The sequence below is a fragment of the Motacilla alba genome, chromosome 19 (assembly GCF_015832195.1).
Source record: "Motacilla alba alba isolate MOTALB_02 chromosome 19, Motacilla_alba_V1.0_pri, whole genome shotgun sequence".
Taxonomy (NCBI): Eukaryota; Metazoa; Chordata; class Aves; order Passeriformes; family Motacillidae; genus Motacilla; species Motacilla alba.
In genome coordinates this window covers 9,888,218-9,907,872 of record NC_052034.1, presented here as the reverse complement: position 1 = coordinate 9,907,872, position 19,655 = coordinate 9,888,218, and the positions used below count along the sequence as shown (strand labels likewise).

The 19,655-nt window shown below is 50.4% G+C and overlaps 1 protein-coding gene and 1 long non-coding RNA gene across 3 annotated transcripts in view; one reads left to right on the top strand and one right to left on the bottom strand.

Moving 5' to 3' along the window:
- Positions 1 to 3,296, bottom strand: part of GALNT17 (polypeptide N-acetylgalactosaminyltransferase 17) — a 210,257-nt gene extending 206,961 nt beyond the window's left edge. The window contains exon 1 of the mRNA XM_038157887.1: positions 2,669 to 3,296. Coding sequence (XP_038013815.1) covers positions 2,669 to 2,906 — 238 coding nt within the window. The 5' untranslated portion in view covers positions 2,907 to 3,296. The remainder of the gene's footprint in view (positions 1 to 2,668) is intronic.
- A 519-nt stretch (positions 3,297 to 3,815) lies between these two features.
- On the top strand, positions 3,816 to 8,637 carry LOC119709976. Of its 2 annotated transcripts, none has more exons than XR_005259466.1 (2): positions 3,816 to 4,304; positions 8,447 to 8,637. It is a non-coding gene; the product is annotated as an uncharacterized LOC119709976 (long non-coding RNA). The 2 variants fall into 2 exon arrangements; XR_005259467.1 differs by having other exon boundaries at positions 3,816 to 4,533.
- Positions 8,638 to 19,655: the final 11,018 nt, after the last annotated feature.

Here is a 19,655-nt window from a genome sequence, read left to right as displayed (position 1 = left end):
AAGAGCAGGCCCATCTCCAGCAGCCCTGGAGCTGCAGAGGAAAACTCCCCCCTTGTGCAGGATCCCTGCTCCAGCAGAAGCACAGCTGGCACTGCAGGAGGGCTGAGCCACCATGGAATGGCACTGCTGCCACCCCCCTGACACACAGGGGTCAGGGCCTGTTCCCACTCTGGCAGTGGGGTTTGGTTTGGTTTTTTTGTTTGTACTATTGCATTTGTATTTTTAATTTTTGTAATAAAGACCTGTTATTCCTGCTCCCATGTCTTTGCCTGAGAGCCCCTTAATTTCAAAATTATAATAATTCAGAGGGAGGGGGTTTACATTTTCCATTTCAGGGGAGGCTCCTGCCTTCCTTAGCGGACACCTGTCTGTTCAAACCAAGACAACTTTATTCCATGATTTTGTAGCTGCTAAACCACAGGTCACATTTCAAGTGAAACATGACCTTTGAGAACTAAAAGAGAATTCTCATCTCTCAGTCTGTTGTTGTGCTGGGAGCTTGGCCCAGAGCTGAAGTGGGGTTTGTGAGGCACCAGCACAAAACTGCCCACACTAAAATCAAAGAGAAGTGGTGAGCTCCTATTTGCACACTTCCAATAGGCAGATTTTAGGTGTTCCTCAAGTGCCCAGGATGAACACTTATCCAGGCACAGAAAATTCCTGATGGGAAAGCCAATCCAGCTGCTCCTCATCCTCAGCCCAGGGGCTGTCCCAGTGCCCCTGACTGTTTGCTTTCAGTGCTGGTGGGTGGGGATGCCCCCCCCACATCTTGCTGTAAACCCCAGCCCTGCTGAAGCACAGCCCACAGCCACCCCTCAGAGCACTGAGCTTCTCTCAAAACCACATGTACCAAATATACACTTGACCCAAAGTTACATAAGCGCCGTGCCAGAGCTATTTTTTAGCCAGACTGATCAGCGCTGCTATAAATCACCCCAGGATGCAGAGGCCAGACAAGATGTCACATTTATGTGCTCAGCTTTCTGCCTGCCCTGAGAAAACGTTTGTGATATGCCAACATATCTATTCCCTCTCTGCCTCCCCTAGTGTGTAGGTGCATGACTGCTGCTCAGCACTGAGCAGGCTCCAGACAGCGCTGCCCGTGCCCACAGCAGCCTGGGGACAGCGCTGAGCTGTCCCTGCCCCTGCAGCTCCTCTCACCAGCCCAAGCCACCACCAAGAGCAGCCCCCGGGGCAGGGCAGAGTGGGGAGCCCCCGGTTAACCTCCACAGAAGGGCAGTAAGTGATGACCCCAGCTCTCCCTGTGTCTGCAGGGATGGCAGACTGCTGCATGATCACTTGTCCTATCCTAGTTCAATGTCCTGGAATAAGGCTCTTATCTTGAGCTGCAGTTATTGCCCAAATAACTGCCTAAATCCTCCTGGAAACTTCTGCCCTAAGCAGGATCCAGGAGCAGGCAATTTCACAGTTTGATTGCAAATAACATTCAACTTCCTACCTTATTCCTCACGCTTCTCCTTTGTTTATCACTGCCCAGTGCTGCTTCAGCATCTCACAGTGCCAGGCACAGGCAGGACAGGTTTCTCATGCAAGTGTATACATTAGGAATACCAGTAACATTTTCCTCCTCAGCTGAGTGCTCCAGTGCTGTCCCCAAAGCCACTGCCCGAGTCAAGTGCTCCGGGAAAGCCACGCTCATCCCTGCACCTGCCTCTCCTCCTGGGTGCACAGTGACACCAGCTACAGCTCAGGCTCAGCACCGACGCAGCACACACCAGCTCCTGGTTCAGCGCAGCACAGAATGGGGCATGAGCTTCATATTCCAAACTCAGAGAGGGAATCACATTGACTCTGCCAGAAACACCAACTCTGCTCATTCCAACACACAGAAACTTGCAGGGATTAAAGCTACAGAGATTGGAAGCAATAAGCAAGACCCTTGATTGAAATTACACCCCCAGTTGTGAATCTGTGGGGAACAACTTTAAAAAAATCAGCTTCCACAGTGAGTGTTTTAATTAGATACCTCACCTAGATTTCTTATATCTTTACAATGTGTTTCTCTATCCTGCACAGCATCTTTAAAACTCCCTTTCTATGTCTCTGAACTACTGAACCTGGTGAGATTTTAATAGAAATCCCTTTTCTGCGCTATAAAGAGAAGCATTACTTGAGATTTTAATTAGCAGTTGTTAGTGCTGAGCCATAGGAAATACTGAATAGTTTGCTTAACTTCTTAGAGAAAGTGCCTTTTGCTTTCTGACCTTCTGCACTCAAATGATGCAACACACTTGAGCCATTTGAAAACTCCTTTTCCAAACCCAGCTCTGCGGGAGTAAAAGCAATTCCCTCGATCAATACACCCTGCGCTGCTCCAGCCCGTGCTCACCCGCTGCACACCCGGCTCGTTTGATGCAGAAATTGTGCCGCTGTCATTTTCTGACCGCCTCTATAAATCTGAAAAGCAGCATTCTGTTATTACTATTTCCTTCCCTCCTGTGCAAGGTACCCCGAGCTTTAAACACACACGAAACTTGGAAATCAGATGCTAAATCGATTCAGTCTGAGACTCCCTTTGCACAACAACAGAGGGGAGAGCAGGGTCCGTCATGCAAACTTCAGGTAAGGCGGGCACCTGCTCCGAGCCTCGATTCCCCATCACCGACCCTACCCCGAAGGCATTAAAGAGCAGGAGAACTGTTCCTACCATTCAGCTGCCTGTAGACTATGTCTTCTAGGAGCGAGAGCCTCTTCAGCACTGCATCCTGGATGGAGCTGATGCCGTGCGCTGTCAAGTTGGCCACTTCTGCCCTGGGATGGATGTCATGGTAGGAGTCGCCGCTCTTGGTCGTGATGGGTCTGCACTTGGCCAGGAAGAGAACGAACCCGGCCACGGCGATCAGGTTTAACACCAGCAGGACTTTGACTCTCCTCAAAGAAGCCATCAAACTTCCCGAGGGGCTCCGCCAGCCGCCGCGCTGCCGGCAGGGCTATGGGAGCGGGCCGGCGGCCGCCCGCCGCTGCGCGCACATCGCGGGGAGCGCGCCCCGGCCGGCTGGGCTGGCCGCACGACCGCGGCGGCGAGCGGAGCGGGAGGGCCGGCGAGCAGCGGCACCGCTCGCCCGGGCGCGCAGAGCCCGCTCGGGACTATGACCCCGCAGAGGAGGCGCGGCCGGGGCCGCCCGCCCCGCTCCGCCCGCCGCGCTGCCGCCGCCGCCGCCGCAACTTCATGCCCCGCGCAGGGCGGCCGCGCCGGGGCTGCGGAGCGGCCGCGGGGCCGAGGAGCCCTGCGGCAGCGCCGGCATCAGCGCCGGCATCAACGCCCGGCCCCCGCCCGCCTCCCGCCTCCGCCGGCCCGCGGGGGGAGCGGGGCCGCTGCTGCGCGGCGCGGGCCGAGCCGGCGCCCCCTGCGCGGGCGGAGCGGGGCCGGGGGCGGGCGGGGGCGCGGGGCGCCCGCCCCTCACGGCGGCCGGGGAGGGGGCGGCACGGCGGCCGCGGCGGAGCCCCCGCCCCGCGCAGGGCCGGCGGCTGCGGCAGAGCCCCCGCGCAGCGCCCGCGCCTGCGGAGAGCGGCCCGGCCGCCGCCACAGCCCGGCATGGCGGCCCGAGCGCGGCGCGGGGGCCCGGGGGCAGCGCAGGAGCCGAGAGGGCAGCGCGGCCGGGCATCGCCCCGCCGGGCCCGCGGGACGGGGAGTGACGCGGCCGGGCGGGGATGGGGAGCGCTGGGTGCCGGCGCCCGGGCCGTGAGGGGGATGCGGGGAGCGCTGGGTGCCGGGGCCGTGCGGGGATGGGAGCGCTGGGTGTCGGTGCTGTGCGGGGATGGGCAGCGCTGGGTGTCGGTGCTGTGCGGGGATGGGAGCGCTGGGTGCCGGGGCCGTGCGGGGATGGGGAGCGCTGGGTGCCGGTGCTGTGCGGGGATGGGAGCGCTGGGTGCCGGGGCCGTGCGGGGATGGGAGCGCTGGGTGCCGGGGCCGTGCGGGGATGGGCAGCGCTGGGTGTCGGTGCTGTGCGGGGATGGGAGCGCTGGGTGCCGGGGCCGTGCGGGGATGGGGAGCGCGGGGCTGTAGCGGGCGGAGATGGGGCCGGTCGCGCTCAGGTCGCTCGGTGTCACAGAAAGTTTGAGCCCCGGGGCGGTGTGTGACCCTCTCTGGACTCTGCTCCCCGCTTTCCCGGATGGAAGCTTTGTCGTCTCCCTCAGAACCCTGGCTCTCCCTGCCTCGGCACGGAATGACAAAGGAAGCATCCTGCTTCCCCGGACTCCTCCGTGCCGGAGCGAGGGAATGACTTCAGAGCTGTCACGGCTTCGTCAGCGAGGATCGCCTATACCTCAAACCCTGACATGAGGTAAAGTGATAAACATCATAAACTACAGTTCGCATCCAACGTTTTAAAGCCAGAATTCTGAATCTTCTCATGAGGGCACAGCCACTACTGAACAACCCCAGTAACCCTGTTTTCCAAGCTTTATCCATGTGCCAAAGTTAACCCTGCTTTTCAGAAAGATGGCACCAACAGACATTAGAAATTCAAACAACCTTGAGCCATTGTATCCTACAAGGCAACTTTTCAAAAGGTAAGAATAACCCCTCTCCTCTCCAAGCCATAATTAAAAAAGAAAAAAAAAAACACCAACAAAAAGTCAATGCCATGGAAACAAACCTAAAATTGCCTTGGAGGATTTGGAGTTTTAATTCAGCCCTAGCTGCATATGAAGTCGTTTATGGCTTGTATGTTCAGACCCAGGATCCTGCTACAAACCTGGAGCAGAGCCAGGCACATAACTCATAGTCAGACCCTAAAATACTGTGGTCAGTCCATCATCCACACTCAGGTTCATTATAAGAGGGTGAAAATGTGAAGGATTTGCGTGACTTAGAGCTAGTAATACCTCACAAATTGCTGAAAACCAGCTTTTGGCAGGCGCTGAGGGGAAGCTGGTTTGGGGGTTCTATAGGGGTGTTTTGGCACACGATAAACAGAAGGTTTGTTTCCAAAGCTGACAACTGAGATTTTTCTTCTCTATAAATAAAAACACTTTTTATTAAACAAATAAACAAACACCACCCCGACTTGGCAGAGTAGTTTACCAAAAAGGGAAACCACATGGCTTTAACTGTCAGGAGCAGAAATATTTGTGCAAACAGAAAAATACCTGCTGCTTATTCTGAAGCAGTCTGGGATAAAGACCCATCCCCGTTGTCCTCATTACCGCTGCTCCCACTGAAGTCAGGCTGCTGTATTACACAGAAGCAGCAAGATCTATTTTAATTATAAACCAGTTTGGAAAAAGCTGGATTTAAAGGCTTTTGGCACATGGCTGTTACAGATGATCCCAATGGAAAAAAATAATCTAAGGATCTTAAAAAAGAGAATGCAAGAATTTGAAGCAGCTCCTTGCTGAAGGAGAAGGCGAGCATTTTTGCCACCACTTACCCCAAGAAAGGAGCAGAATTGAGTCCCCAAAAAACAGAAGGGAGGGAGAAAGCTACAAGTCCCCTTAGGGTGACAGATGGCTACAGGGCACCTGGCACGCATGCCTGTGTGGTCCTGGGGCGGACAGCACAGCAGGAAAAAATAAAGATGTCCAAAAAATGCAAGGAAAAAAATCTCTGTTTGGGAAATAACATGAGAGCTAAAAAGTCAGAATGCACATGTGGCAAGAGCCCCCCTGCCCTGTCTGGGAAGATTAACTTGTAAAAGCTTGCAGGTTTCTGTTGCTGCTGCTGATTTTTTTATTCTGGGGAGAGGCAAGCAGCAGACTTTGAAGCTGTGCTGGCAGACAATGATCCCATCACCTGGGACTGTCCCCAGCCCAGCTGCACCTCCTCCAGGACAGCTGGCCCTGCTGCTGACCTCAGGGGCAGCTGGGCAGTGCTTCCCTTTGCAGACCTGCTAAGGGAACCAGCCTGAGGAAAAGCTGATCCCCCTTCCTGAAGTGGTTTGCAGCATTCCATGTTCCACAGGCCCCTTGTGCCGTGCAGCAGCAACAACTTTCCCTTCATTTCTTTCACTTGGGAGAAGTTGTTTCAGTTTTGTTCAGTTGTACTCCAGTCACTTCTGGCCTGAGGAGACCAAGTAAACCCCAGAGTGTTCTGTTCACACCAAGCATCACATTCCCTCCAGTGTGTCCTGAGAATCACCCTCAGCACGTTCTGAACACGGCTCAGCTCTCTGGGACTGCCAAGGAGCCGAGTGCCACCCGTGTCACCAGAGCTGCAGAATTACCCACAAACACATCCCTCTGTATCTCCCCTGCAGTGACAAGGGAGAGCAGAATGCTTCAGATAACCGCAACAAACATCACGGAGTCCACTGAATCAGAGGAATCACAGAATCACCAAGGTTGGGAGAGACCTCCAAGGTCTTCCTCAATGCAGCCCCACCACCCTGTTCAGCACTAACCCCTGTCCCCAGGTGCCTCACCCACGTGCTTTTGGAGCATTTCCAGGGGGTCACTCCACCCTGCTGTGGGCAGCCTGTGCCAGGCCCTGACCACCCTCTCAGTGATGAAATTTTCCTAATATCTAATTTAACTTCCCCTGGCATGACTTGGGGCTCTTTACTGTCACCCTGCCCTGAAGATGGACACCCTCAGGACATGGCTGTAGACCAGGAAAAGTTATGCTTTGTGGAATTCCAAGGCCTGAGAGCAGCTTCCTCACCTGTATTTCCTTTGAGCTTTGCACCCCCAGAACACTGAACTAAATTTCAACAGCAAATACAAAATGGTCCCTTGAAAAGATCTGTCAAGACTCCACTCTCTAAATCAGGGTTCAACTGAGCCATAGCTCAGCCACTGGAGAGTTGGAAGGTTTTTTCCTATTTTTTCCAATTTTTTACCTTTTTTCCCACTTTCATGACATTCTTACCAAAAAAAAAGAAAAAAAAGAAAAAAAAAGAGCTTGAAACATTGTTACTAAATAGAGACGAAGAACTAAAGTATCGGGCAGAGAAGATCAGTTTGCATGTCTAATAGAAAAATTCTATTTTTGCCCATTCCAGTGGAGTTCTGTGAACAGCACACACACACTTTTCAAGTGCTAGCCAAAATAATTACTTCTCTCCTTCTGTGGGGGGAAAAAAATCCACTAAATCATGAATATTCAATGGATTGGTTAATGACATAGTAATGCTTTAGCTGAAATCTTTGCTCCTTAAAATACAGCCAACACGAGCTGCCAGTTAGAAGAAGAATTAAAAATACAAAAATAACTTGGTCTGCAGAAGCTATCACCCCCCGATTGCTTCAGGAGTGTGTGATGGTAGCATGATACCATGACAGATCTGGGGCAGACTGTCTTCACAATCTGGGAGATGTAAAACAGGCAGGAAAAAATAGTTTCTGTTACTCACTGGAGCTTCTGCCAGTGCTTGGGGTTCTCCAGGGCATAGTGCCTTCCCTCAGCACCAGCTTGGTCCTCACCCAGATGATCCCAGAGTGCATCCAGTTACATTTCCAGCCTTGTAGCACCAGCTCAAAGGAAAAAAAACCAAAAGTTGGGGTCTGTTAGCTAAATTTATTTGAATTGCTTAAATGAGTCTTTCCATAACCAAATCCCTATATGAAAACAGTGATCTGGAAAAACAAAAACAAAAACAAAAAAACACAAAACAAAAACCCAACAAACAAAACCAAACAAAACAACAACAACAACAACAAAAAAAACCAAACAGCCAAACAAAAACCTGCAGAAAAGGTTCAATTTAAAGGCAATTTTATTTCCTCAAAGTCTGAGAGTTCTGGCTGGAGTGCTGAGAGTGCAACTGGGTTATTTCTTTGCTTTCAGATGGTGCTCAGGAGTTGCATCTTCCCTTTTTTTCTCACAGACTCTCGAGAATTCCTTTTTTTCTCACAGACTCTCGAGATTATTCAGCCTCCATTTTGTTGCTTTGCCACCAAAACAACCTCTGAGAAAGCTGCATGTTCAGGCAGATGAATTTAAGCCTCCATGTTGCCTATGAATTCTTTGATTTTCCCACTGGAGTTTTCTCCATGTGGAATCTGCTTCCTGCAAGGGTCACCAACATCACTGTGAGGCCTGGGCTGGTGAAAGGAGTACAACTTGTAAAAATAGATGTTTTATTATTTTTAGAAGCCAGTATTCTGAAGTTGATGGCTCACTCTGCTCTCTCAGAGCCATTTCTGACATACTTCAGGCACATATTTAACATCAAGGAGTGAACCCTTCATCCCCAGCCTTAACCTTTTTCTCCACTATGGGAACAACTAATGCACAAAAGTAACTTTCCTCAGTGTTATCTTCTAAGTTGGGAACATATTTAGTTGCACATTACAATAACTGCATTCATATTTCATGAATTTTTAAGTTCAGCCTGTGAGCATGGACAGCTCATCACTGATACATCAGGGAAATGCTGTGAAAAAACAAGCAACTTATTGTGCTTTTAGCATATGAGATTGCTGCATGGTTCGCTCAAGGATATTAAAAAGATCTGTGCTATGGTTATCAATAAATATCTTTCAGGATCAGCATTTATAAAGCTTCTAGAATGGCTTCAGCTCTTGACTGACTTCAGAAATTAAGGAACTTACAAAAAGAAAAATCACAGCCTCAAGTCAACTACTCTTCAGCTTTGCTGCTTTGAACTTCAATTTTCATCTTGATGACCAGAACCTAATTGTTAAATCATTTTATTATTAGAGCTGGTTTGAAAAGCTTCAGCTTATTTCTTGAAAAACAGCGGGGAAGGGAGAAGAGCAAGAGGAGCAAATTCATTGAAATTTTGATAAATCATCAAAAAATCAGAAAATGCATTTTAAACATTGACTCCTTGTATAATTAGAAAATAAATTTTCACTTATTTATTTTATATTACAGAAGGTACTTACATGACCTAAGTTATTTCAGCACCTAATCATCACCCAATAGTCCTTGAGCCAGGGAATACCATTTGCTGGTTTGTTACACCAGCAAACAAAAAGAAACCTGAAGACCTTTGAAAAAACCACAGAATCACAGAATAGTTTGGGTTGCAAAGAACATTAAAGACCATCCAGTGCCACCCCTGCCATGGCAGGGACACCTTCCACTGTCCCAGGCTGCTCCAAGCCTCAGTGTCCAGCCTGGCCTTGGGCACTGCCAGGGATCCAGGGGCAGCCCCAGCTGCTCTGGGCACCCTGTGCCAGGGCCTTGTAAATCCTCTCAGGGCAGGATTCCTTCCCAATATCCCACCTATCCCTGCCCTCTGGCAGTGGGAGCCATTCCCTGGGGTTTAGATTCCCAAGGAAACCAAGAGATGACACAAAGGACCCGGCCAGGACCGAAGCCTTTAGGAGCCTTCAGGACAAGAGGTCATTTTTTTTACCAGACCCAGGCTGCCACACTCAGCTGCTGGGCTCCTGCAGCAGCACTGCAGTATGGCCATGCCTGTGAGGAGCAGGGGAACGCTGAAAGATCCCAAAGTCAAATTGCACATCCCTCTTCCTATTAACATCCTGACTGCCTTTCCCATGACTGTCACAAGTGCAGGTCGGACACTGCAGTCAAGACAAAGCCCGGAACTCAAGATCCAGACAAAGCCCGGAAGTCAGTTTGTCTGGATGGAGGAGCCCTCTCAGGGCTCAGCTGTCTCCCTAAATCCTGCTCTTGCTTCCTTTAGCAATCTGGCCTCTCCCACCTCAGAGGAGAGCCCAGAAATGGAGCATCCCCTCTCGGCTCTGAGGACTTTCTGGATGCTACAGCTCATGCTCAGGAGGGATGACTTATCCCCTGACTTAGACCAAGTACTCAGCTTAGGGTCAAGGCTCAAAGCCTTTTCTGAGCCCTCCATGGCTCTGCCCATGCTCCTGCTCCCCCCAGGCAGGATCACAGTCCAAAGTCACGGAGACTGCACTGAAGGTACAAATCCAAGGCTTTGCCATGGTGCAGCCATAGATGCCAATGGAAAACTGACCCCCTTCTTTTATTCCTTATCCATGAGAGCCCTCCCTGTGTCAATCTCAAAATACAGACAGTGTTGTGTTAAAGAAAGCAAATTTTAAAAATAACCTGTGATGTTTACAAGCCACTGTGCACAAATCCTTGCCTGCTTATGTCTTTTCATGTAATTCTTCTTTTGTAGTACTCAGATGTCTCTTGCAGTGTGCTTAAACTGTATCCCAGCCATGCCAGGGCAGTGTTTATCCTGCTGTGGTTCTGAATGGTGGGCTGGCCATCTGCAAATAATACACTGCTTTAACCCAAAAAATTTCAACTTCCCAATAAAGAGGAACCACAGATGGCAACAACTGCTTGACAAATGCCAGTGTGAACTGCATCACATTGATTAAACATCATTGATTGACATCAGTAAATTCTTGTTACAGAATTTAGAAGATGCTTCTCATAAAAATTTCAAGAGGTCTGCATCCCAGCAAAAAAAATAATTAAAAGCAGTTCTTAATGTTTAGAAAATCAAGTAGGTCAAGGAACAGACATGTATGTGTTTACACTCTGAGTTAAACAACTGAACTTCCTTCTTAGCAGCCTTTTGTTTTATTTTGGGAATTGGTATACAAACTGTCTTCCCAGTTCCCAAAACACTGGGACCCAAAGTTCCCAAAACAGGCACCAAGTGCCTGTTTCAGTAAAACCTCACAGGTTCCGTGTATCCTTGCAGAGTTCAATGAAAGGTACAGTGGGAAAAACAAAACTAAATTGGATTTTATCTCAGATTTGCTGTTGATTCATTGGGTGTCTCCATGCAGAATGCCTAGAGCTGAGTTTTCAGGGAAGTTCATAGAGTCATAGCATGGCTTGGGTTGGACAGGACCTCAAAGCCCTTCTTGTTCCACCCCTGCCATAGCAGGGACACCTTCCACATTCCCAGGCTGTTCCAAGCCCTAATGTCCAACCTAGTCTTGGACACTGCCAGGGATCCAGGGGCAGCCACAGCTGCTCTGGGCACTCTGTGCCAGGGCCTTGTAAATCCTCTCTGCCCACCTTCCCTGTCAGCTCTCAGCCTTTCCTCAGAGAAGAACTTCAACCCTCCATCCCTCTGATCATTGTCCATCTTCTCATGGCTCAAATATGCAGACACTCAAGGGAAGGCTGCAATTCCAGAGTGGCTGAACAGCCTGAACTCCTCAGCTCAGCACTGGTACACAAACAGTCCCAGCCACAGGTGAGAGGTTGGTTTGGGAGGTGGGCTCCACAGAACTGCCAATCCCACTGGGGAAGCCCCCAGAAGAAGCTATTTTGAGGTAGGAGTGTCCTTTTTACTGCAAATATTCTCAGCTGGGGAGTTATTCACAGAGAACCCCATCTCCTCCTTTGTTTAATGTTTAGGTGGAACTGCAGTAGGAGATTAGGGACCAAACAAAGCAGAGTTTTGGCTGGGAGGACAAACCAGGGGAGCCTGAGCCTGCTCCGCTCCCACCAGGCACTGGATGGCGGAGCTGCCAAGGAAAGCAGATCCCAAGGCTCAGTCAAACCTGTGACTTCCTCCATCAAATGAAAACTGGTGCCCTGAATAGGCTGTGATTCCCCCCCCAGTACAAAAATAGGCTTCAAGCCCCATTCAGTGACCAGGCCCAGCCCACCATGTCCCAGTGACAGACGACTCCAGCCACTGCCAGGTACAAACATCTCCAGCCCCATCGAACAGCTGAGCCTTGATACCTCACAAGTACAAATTGGCTGGTTTTGTATAGCCTGAGCAGTTACTCAGCTACCCTGAAGGGATTGTTCTTAGCTTTGAAGATTGCTGCTTTCATTTCAGAAGAATGGCCAGAAAGATTTTCCATTTTCTTTCCAACAATAGCATTTGTTGTGGGGGAAGGATATGACATCTTTAAGGAGGCAGGGAGAGAAAATGATATGCTAGACCCTGTCTCTGAAATACTTCTCCTGGAAGGATGTACATTTGCATCTAGGGCTGAAGGTCTCATAGAGTAGCTTTTAAAAGGAAAAAGCTGTGCTGAGCCCATCCAATTCTCCCTCCTCTGGTCTATCTCATCACAGCACTTGCATATTTCCCTTTTTTCCCATGCAAAAGAGGAAGAAAATATTATGAAGAGATTCATCCCAATCATACCCACAGTTTTCAATGGTGCAGAATATGGGATGTCCTAAGCCTGCCCTCCCCGAGCAGTCCTCTGCCTTTGCCTTGCCCTGCAGAAACCACCTAGAAGCAATGGATGCACTCCCAAAGTCCTGCTTTTGCACTGCCTCAAATCCCAGAATCATAGAAGAAAATCCCAAAATGGTTTGGATTGGAAGGGACATTAAAGCCTCTCCAGTGCCACCCCTGCCATGGCAGGGACACCTTCCTCTGTCCCAGGCTGCTCCAAGCCCCAGTGTCCTGCCTGGCCTTGGGCACTGCCAGGGATCCAGGGGCAGCCCCAGCTGCTCTGGGCACCCTGTGCCAGGGCCTGCCCACCCTCCCAGGGAACAATTCCTTCCTAGTATCCCATCCATCCCTGCCTCTGGCAGTGGGAGCCATTCCCTATCTCCTGTCTCCCTGTCCCTTGTCAATAGTATCTCTCCATCTTTTCTGTCAGCTCCTTCAGGCCCTGCAAGGTCACAATTCAGTCACCCCAAAGCTTCTCCTCTCCAGATGAACATTCCCAGCTGTCCCAGCCTTTCCTCCCAGCAGAGCTGCTCCATCCCTCTGCTCATCCTGGAGCCTCCTCTGGGCTCCTGCAGCAGCTCCAGCTCCTGCCTGTGCTGGGCCAGGGCTGGGGCAGCTCTGCAGGTGGGGTCTCACCTGGGCACAGGGGCACATGGGCAGAATCCCCCTCCTCAACCTGCTGCCCACTCTGGTTTTGATCTCATCACATGAAAAAATCAGGACTGACTGACATCACTCCAATGGATGTCATTCTTCAGTGCTGCTGCTCCCAAGGATGTGCTCAAGGTCTGGCAGTGACTTGGGCTCCCCCACTCTGGCTGCTCATTGTCTCAAGGCAAATACTCCTCCAGTAAAGCAGTTCTGCAGCACTCAAAAACTTTGGCTGGCTGGCTCCTCAGTCTGTCTGGGCAAAGTGCTTCCTCCTGCAGTCATTCCTGCAGTCATTCCTGCAGTCATCCCTCCTCACTCCCCAGCACTTCAAAGGCCAATGGAACATCAGAGGGACACACTGCAGCGCTTTGTTTTCCTCTCTCCTTAACTGCTTTTTTAGCATTTTAAAACACAAAGCGCTCATGAAAGGTTGTAAAATTCCTCATAAAGTTGACTGTGCCACAGGATTATGGAATACCTCTTGGAACAATGGATAAAAGCTAATCTTGGATCTGTCACCAGAAAACACTAATATATTTCAAAAAGCTATTAGCCCTTAAACCAAAAGTAACACAGAATTTGATTTTGGGCAACAGGCTATAAACCACTGAAATTGTTTGGCAGCTCTGCATTGAAAGCAGGTGGAAAAAGCTCTAACAGCCCTGGCATTTATTTTATTCAGCTATTTAAGGCATATTTTACATAGATTCCAAAACATGTGCATGAAAACTAACCAAGAAAGAATACTTGAAAACAACAGTGGATCAGTTGATTTACCACACATTTTCAGGAAGCAGAACATTTGCTATGTTATGCAAGAAGGAAGTGAAAGGCTGTAAATATTACAGATAAAAAAATAAACTATCAATAGCCTTTACAATTTTTACAGCATCATATCTTTAAGGAGCTTTAGAGCCATCAGCTCTCACCATAACGTTCAGATGAGCAATATCCATTTTGTGGATGGAAACACTAAAGCTCAACCATTAATCCTAAATGTCCTGGTCAGTTCTGAAGGGCTTTGAGACAGGGATGGCCAGGATGACCAAGGATGGTGGGACAGGAAGGAAATATTTGGGGAATGCAGAGGGGAAATAGAGTTTGAAATTGCAGCATGGAAAGCCAAAGCCTAAATGTGTTTCATACCTTGTTTCTTCCCCTGGTCTTTATAATACCTGGTCTTGTCTTTTGTCTTGCCAGTGATTCACAGAATCCCAGGCTGGTCAGGCTGGAAGGGAGCCCAGAGGGTCACTGGTGCCACCTCCCTGCTCAGGCAGGGCCATCCCAGAGCCCAGGGCACAGGATTGTGTGCAGAGGGCTCTGCAGGATCCCCGCTGAGAGAGACTCCAGCCCCTCCCTGGGCAGCCTGTTCAGGGCTGGGCACTGCCCAGGGCAGAAGTTCTGCCTCCTGTGCAGGGGCACTCGCTGGGCTCAGGCCCTGCCCGTGGCTCTGGTGCCACTGCTGGGCCTGGAGCAGAGCCTGGGCCCTGCTCTGCCCCTCCCTGCACACAGGGACACCCAGGGACAGACAGGGACAGACAGGGACACCCAGGGACAGACAGGGACACCCAGGGGCAGACAGGGACAGACAGGGACACCCAGGGACACACAGGGACACCCAGGGACAGACAGGGACACCCAGGGACAGACAGGGACAGACAGGGACACCCAGGGACACCCAGGGACAGACAGGGACACCCAGGGACACCCAGGGCTGAGGGCCCCTCTCAGCTGGGGCTCCTCTCCAGCCTGAGCAGCTCCAGCTCCCTCAGCCTTTCCTGGGCACAGAGATGCTCCAGGCCCTCCTCATCCTCCCAGCCTGAGCTGGCCCTGCTCCAGGAGCTCCTGTCCCTGCTGTGCTGAGGATCCTGAGCTGGACACAGCACCCCAGAGGGTCCTCCCTGGCTGAGTAGGCCACAAATAAGTGGGATGCAGGTCATGAAACAAAAAGGAGGACGAAGGTGAATTTTCTGGGAAAAATAAAAAGACATGAAAAGATCAGGCAGATAGAAAAATGCTTCAGATGAAGAGTGCAGGAGTTAGCTTCTCACAGAGCAGAGATACTTTTGTCAAGTACTTTGAGAGAGGTGATCTTTAAGCTCTTCAAAGCCTCAAAGAAAGGGAAAACATGAGCAGCACTAAGGTGAGGAGTTTCAGGCATGTGGCTGAGTGCTGGAGCTGGAAATGGCTGAAGAATCCCAGCAGCACAGCCAGGACTGTGCACCAGCAATGATACCATTCCAGTGTGTGTTTATCTGGGGCCTGGACAGTGGATTTGCATTTTATGCAGAAAGGCTAATTCTCAGCAGAAAGGTATTTTTGGTATTTCTTTGGTATATCCTGTAGGAAATAACCTACAGGATACAAGACAATTTTTTTCCTTTAAAAGATACACTCAGAGCCTCTTAAGGAAGGGAGGTACCAGAATAATTAACCCAGAGCATTGCTGCTCTTGTGTTCCTGCTTTGGCAAAAGCTGAGGCACACAATAAATTATCAGCACAGTGGTGCCTCTGATCAGCACACATTCAGGCCTGAGAGACGGGAATGGCACTGGGAAGGGGCTGGAGCCCCAGGAGCAGCTGAGGGAGCTGGGAAGGGGCTCAGCCTGGAGAAAAGGAGGCTCAGGGGGCCCTTGTGGCTCTGCACAGCTCCTGACAGGAGGGGACAGCCGGGGGGGTCGGGCTCTGCTCCCAGGGAACAGGGACAGGAGGAGAGGGAACGGCCTCAGGCTGGGCCAGGGGAGCCTCAGGGTGGACATCAGGAGGAACTTCCATGGAAAGGGTGGTCAGGCACTGGAAGAGGCTGCCCAGGAAGGTTTGGAGTCCCCATCCCTGGAGGTGCCCAAGAAATGAACAGATGTGGCATGCAGAGCTCTGGGCTGGGTCAGTCACAGGTTGGACTCAGTGATCCTGGAGTTTTTTCTCCATCCTTAATGATTCTGGAATTCTGATTCACATGAGGCTTTAGTGTTTTCTTTCTGTCAATTAGACAGACATATCTATGAGAAAGCAGTGAATTCTACAATTTTGTCAAACCCAGGCTTCAGTAATAAGGAAATTATGCCTCCAGAATCCTTTCATTCACCAGACTGAAAGCAGCACAGAGCTGACTCATTCCATGGGGCTGCCACCAGCAGTCTAAAAATTTCCTACAGGAAGTTCTTGAGGTACAGAGGAGACAGTTCTGGGGGGAAAAAAAGGGGAAAAAAAAAAAAGGTTATTATGTCCCACAGAAGTGATAGGAAATAAAGAGGCACAAAACCCCCAGGTCTGAGAGGCTGAACACATCCCACCAGCAGCTTTCCAAACTGCTTTGCTCTCCCTGGGAAATGTTCCCCCATTTCCAGAAAGCACCCTGAACAGTCACAGGGTTTGGAAATGCTGTTCACAACACCCCAGGGCAAATCCCAGCAACTCCAGCAGCACAGCTCATGGAGGGTGTCTGTTTTACCTGCTCAGTATTCAGTGCTCTGGTGCTCAGACACAGGACAGCACCAAGGATTCTTTGGCATAATTTTGGCCATCTCCACCTCTGACACTGTGCATGCTCTGCTGCAGCAGCTGGAGAGGGAAAAGGTGGATGAAGGCAGGAAAAAGCCCCTGGAGAGCAAGGTGAACATGGCACAGCTCTGAGCACTCACACTCACCTGACTGGGGGAAGAAGTCTCCTTTCCAACAGAGCATTTGTCATCTTGCACAGGGAAATTCCACAGATGGATTCTTTTCTTCCTGTACCTAAACTGCATGAAGTAAAAACTGAGTAGGTCACTTTGAAATTATATATATGCATATACATTAAATTGAAAAGAAAAAAAACAAAGAGAAAAGCCCTGAGCTCAGTGCCTGTGGTGGTTCAGTGTGGATGGAGGAGGAATCAGGGCTGGGATCACAAGGAGCCCTCAATGGGCTCAGGACTGCACCCAGCACAGAGCTCTCACTGCCCACGATTAGCAGCCCCTCAGGGGTCACACAGAAACTATTCTGCAGTCTGACTGGAGCATCTCTTGAGATAACTGAAATTAAGGACTTCAGGCCTGAAGCTTCCCAGTTACAGCTACCAGTGGAAATCACAATATTCTGAGAGAAAAGGGACCCCCAAGGATCATCCAGTCCAGCCCTGGCCATGCCCAGACACCCCAACAATCCCAGCCTGGACATCCCTGGCAGCTCCTGGAGCTCTGGCAGCCTCGGGGCTGTGCCCATTCCCTGGGGAGCCTGGGCAGTGCCCTGGACAGCTCTGGGGATGTCAGTGATGCTGCTCATTTAGAGAAAATGTGCCCCACCAGGAAATGCTGGGAGAACTGGGACCTCAAAGCTTGGGTTTTGGAATAAAGGTTGGGGCAAGTTACTCATATGGAGCAATTCAGTGAATAAAACATCATTTACTGGATTTAATTCTTACATTCATGTCTTAGATTTTATTTCTTTAGTTGGAGAATCTCAGTAGTGCACTGGGAACCTGAAGGCACATTAAAGCCTGTTACCCATCCTTGTGCAAATGGCCAGGGCAATACCTACCTCTGACTCAAACCAATTTAAGCCCCATATTTTTAATTTCACTACAGTAGCTCCCTGAGCTGGATCACAGCAGGGACCAGTACAAACCTGTGAGCTGCCTTGTTGTTTATTCAGTTCCATCTTGGCTTAGGAGATCATTTATGACCAAGAACTACAAGGTCTCAATATCAATTTGGACTACAAGTCTACCAGGGAACAAAATAAATTTTGACAGATACAAGCAATGACCCAAAAAGGGTTAATTTTAATTATGTTAATGTTTAATAAATGGTTATTCAAATCCTACAATAATAACTTGATAGTCCTCCTTATAAAAATGACCATTCTCTACCTCATAATAACTAATTATATTTAAGCTATTCATGGCCATAATTTATCAATTATCCAGCTACTAGATTTCATATTAAAACATAATCCTAATGCAAAACAGCTTTCTGGAAAAATTCTGAGTGAGCAATCAAATGGCCACTCATGGGAAGCACAGAGTCTCTGTACATGAAATAGAGGTCTCAGGGGCATCTGCAAATCACTGCAGGAAGGGTAAAATATTTCTGTATATTTGATTCTGCTGCCACTGCCTGAATCTCTCCTTTTTGATGCAGGGATGCTGGAAAGGCTCTGTTTTTCAGCTCTGCCTTGGGTGGGATAATGAAGGGTCTTTCAGCAGATTAGCAGGAGGCAGGTTTACTGGCAGAGCTTCCAGTTCTTCTTGTAGGTGTAGCTTTAATCACTGGGGACTGTGCTGAGGCTGTTGATGTGGTATTTCTGAAGAAAAAGAGCTTTTGCTGCTCCTTTAAAGAGCTGCCAGTGCTTACAAGATGATTATATCATATATATATTTATGTGTGTATATATAAGTATTCTGCTTAGAAAGAACATCTAGGTCATGTTTTCCATACTGATCTCCCTTCAATCTGCATCATCAAGGGCACTTTCAGAGAAGCAAGAGCCTTCTGAGAGATCTCTGCTGCTCCTGCTAAATCCCCAGGCTGAAGTTTAACCCTCAGTTGTGGTTTGGGTTTGATTGGGGGATGGAGGGGCTGCAGGGATGGGTCGGGGAGAGGCTGCAAGCGTCTGATGGAGCCAATTGCAGCTGGCTCCAAGACAGACCCAGTGCTGGGCCCAGCCCAACAGAGACTGTGGCAGCACCTCTGGGGTAACTGAGGTAAGAACGGGGGGAAAAACACCAAAACTGCTCCACTGCAGCTGGAGAAGGGAGGAGTGAGAATGCCTGTGAGAATGAACTCTGCAGAGACCAAGGGCATGGCTGAAGGAGGGGCTGGAGCTGCTCCAGGTGCTGGAGCTGAGCTTCCTCAAAGATGCCTGGGTGCAGCCCCTGGAGAGACATCTGAGGGCACAGGGAGCAGAGATCCCCCTGCAGCCCCTGGAGGAGCCCAGGGCAGAGCAGGGGGGGCTGAAGAGGCTCTGACCCCGTGGGAAGCCCCTGCAGGAGCAGGGTCCTGGCAGGGCCTGTGGATCCATGCAGAGAGGAGCCCACCTGGAACAGGCTGGAAGCACTCGTGACCCCATGGGAGGGACCTCACTGGGGCAGTTCCTGAAGGACTGAGCCCATGGAAATGGGATCCCTGGGGCAGTTCCTGAAGGACTGAGCCCATGGGAAATGGGATCCACACTGGGGCAGTTCCTGAAGGACTGAGCCCATGGAAATGGGATCCCTGGGGCAGTTCCTGAAGGACTGAGCCCATGGAAATGGGATCCCTGGGGCAGTTCCTGAAGGACTGAGCCCATGGGAAATGGGATCCACACTGGGGCAGTTCCTGAAGGACTGAGCCCATGGAAATGGGATCCACACTGGGGCAGTTCCTGAAGGACTGAGCCCATGGAAATGGGATCCACACTGGGGCAGTTCCTGAAGGACTGAGCCCATGGAAATGGGATCCACACTGGGGCAGTTCCTGAAGGACTGAGCCCATGGGAAATGGGATCCACACTGGGGCAGTTCCGGAGAGGTCTCCCCTGGGAGGGACCCCAGGCTGGAGCAGGGGCAGAGGCTGAGGAGTCCAAGCCCTCTGGAGGAAGGAGCAGCAGGGACAATGTGTGATGGACTGACCACAGCCCCATTCCCATCCCCCTGAGCCTCTGGGGAGAAGGGAGAGCAAATAAGGAGTGAAGATGAGCCTGGGAAGAAAGGAGGGGTTTGGAGAAGGTGTTTTAAGATTTGGGTTTATTTCTCAGTTTCCTCCTCTGATGTGATGGGTGATAAATGAAACTGATTTCCCCCAGCTGAGTCTGTTTGCCCGTGGCAGCACCTGGTGAGGGATCCCTCCCTGCCCTTATCCCAGGCAGAGCCTTTCCCTGTGTCCTGTGTGCCCTGCCCAGCTGAGCAGGGTGGTGACAGAGGGGCTTGGTGGGCCCAGGGTGCCCAGCCAGGGTCACCCCACCACAGCAGAGGGATCTTTATTCACTTCCTCAGCATCATCTTGCCCAGGGGA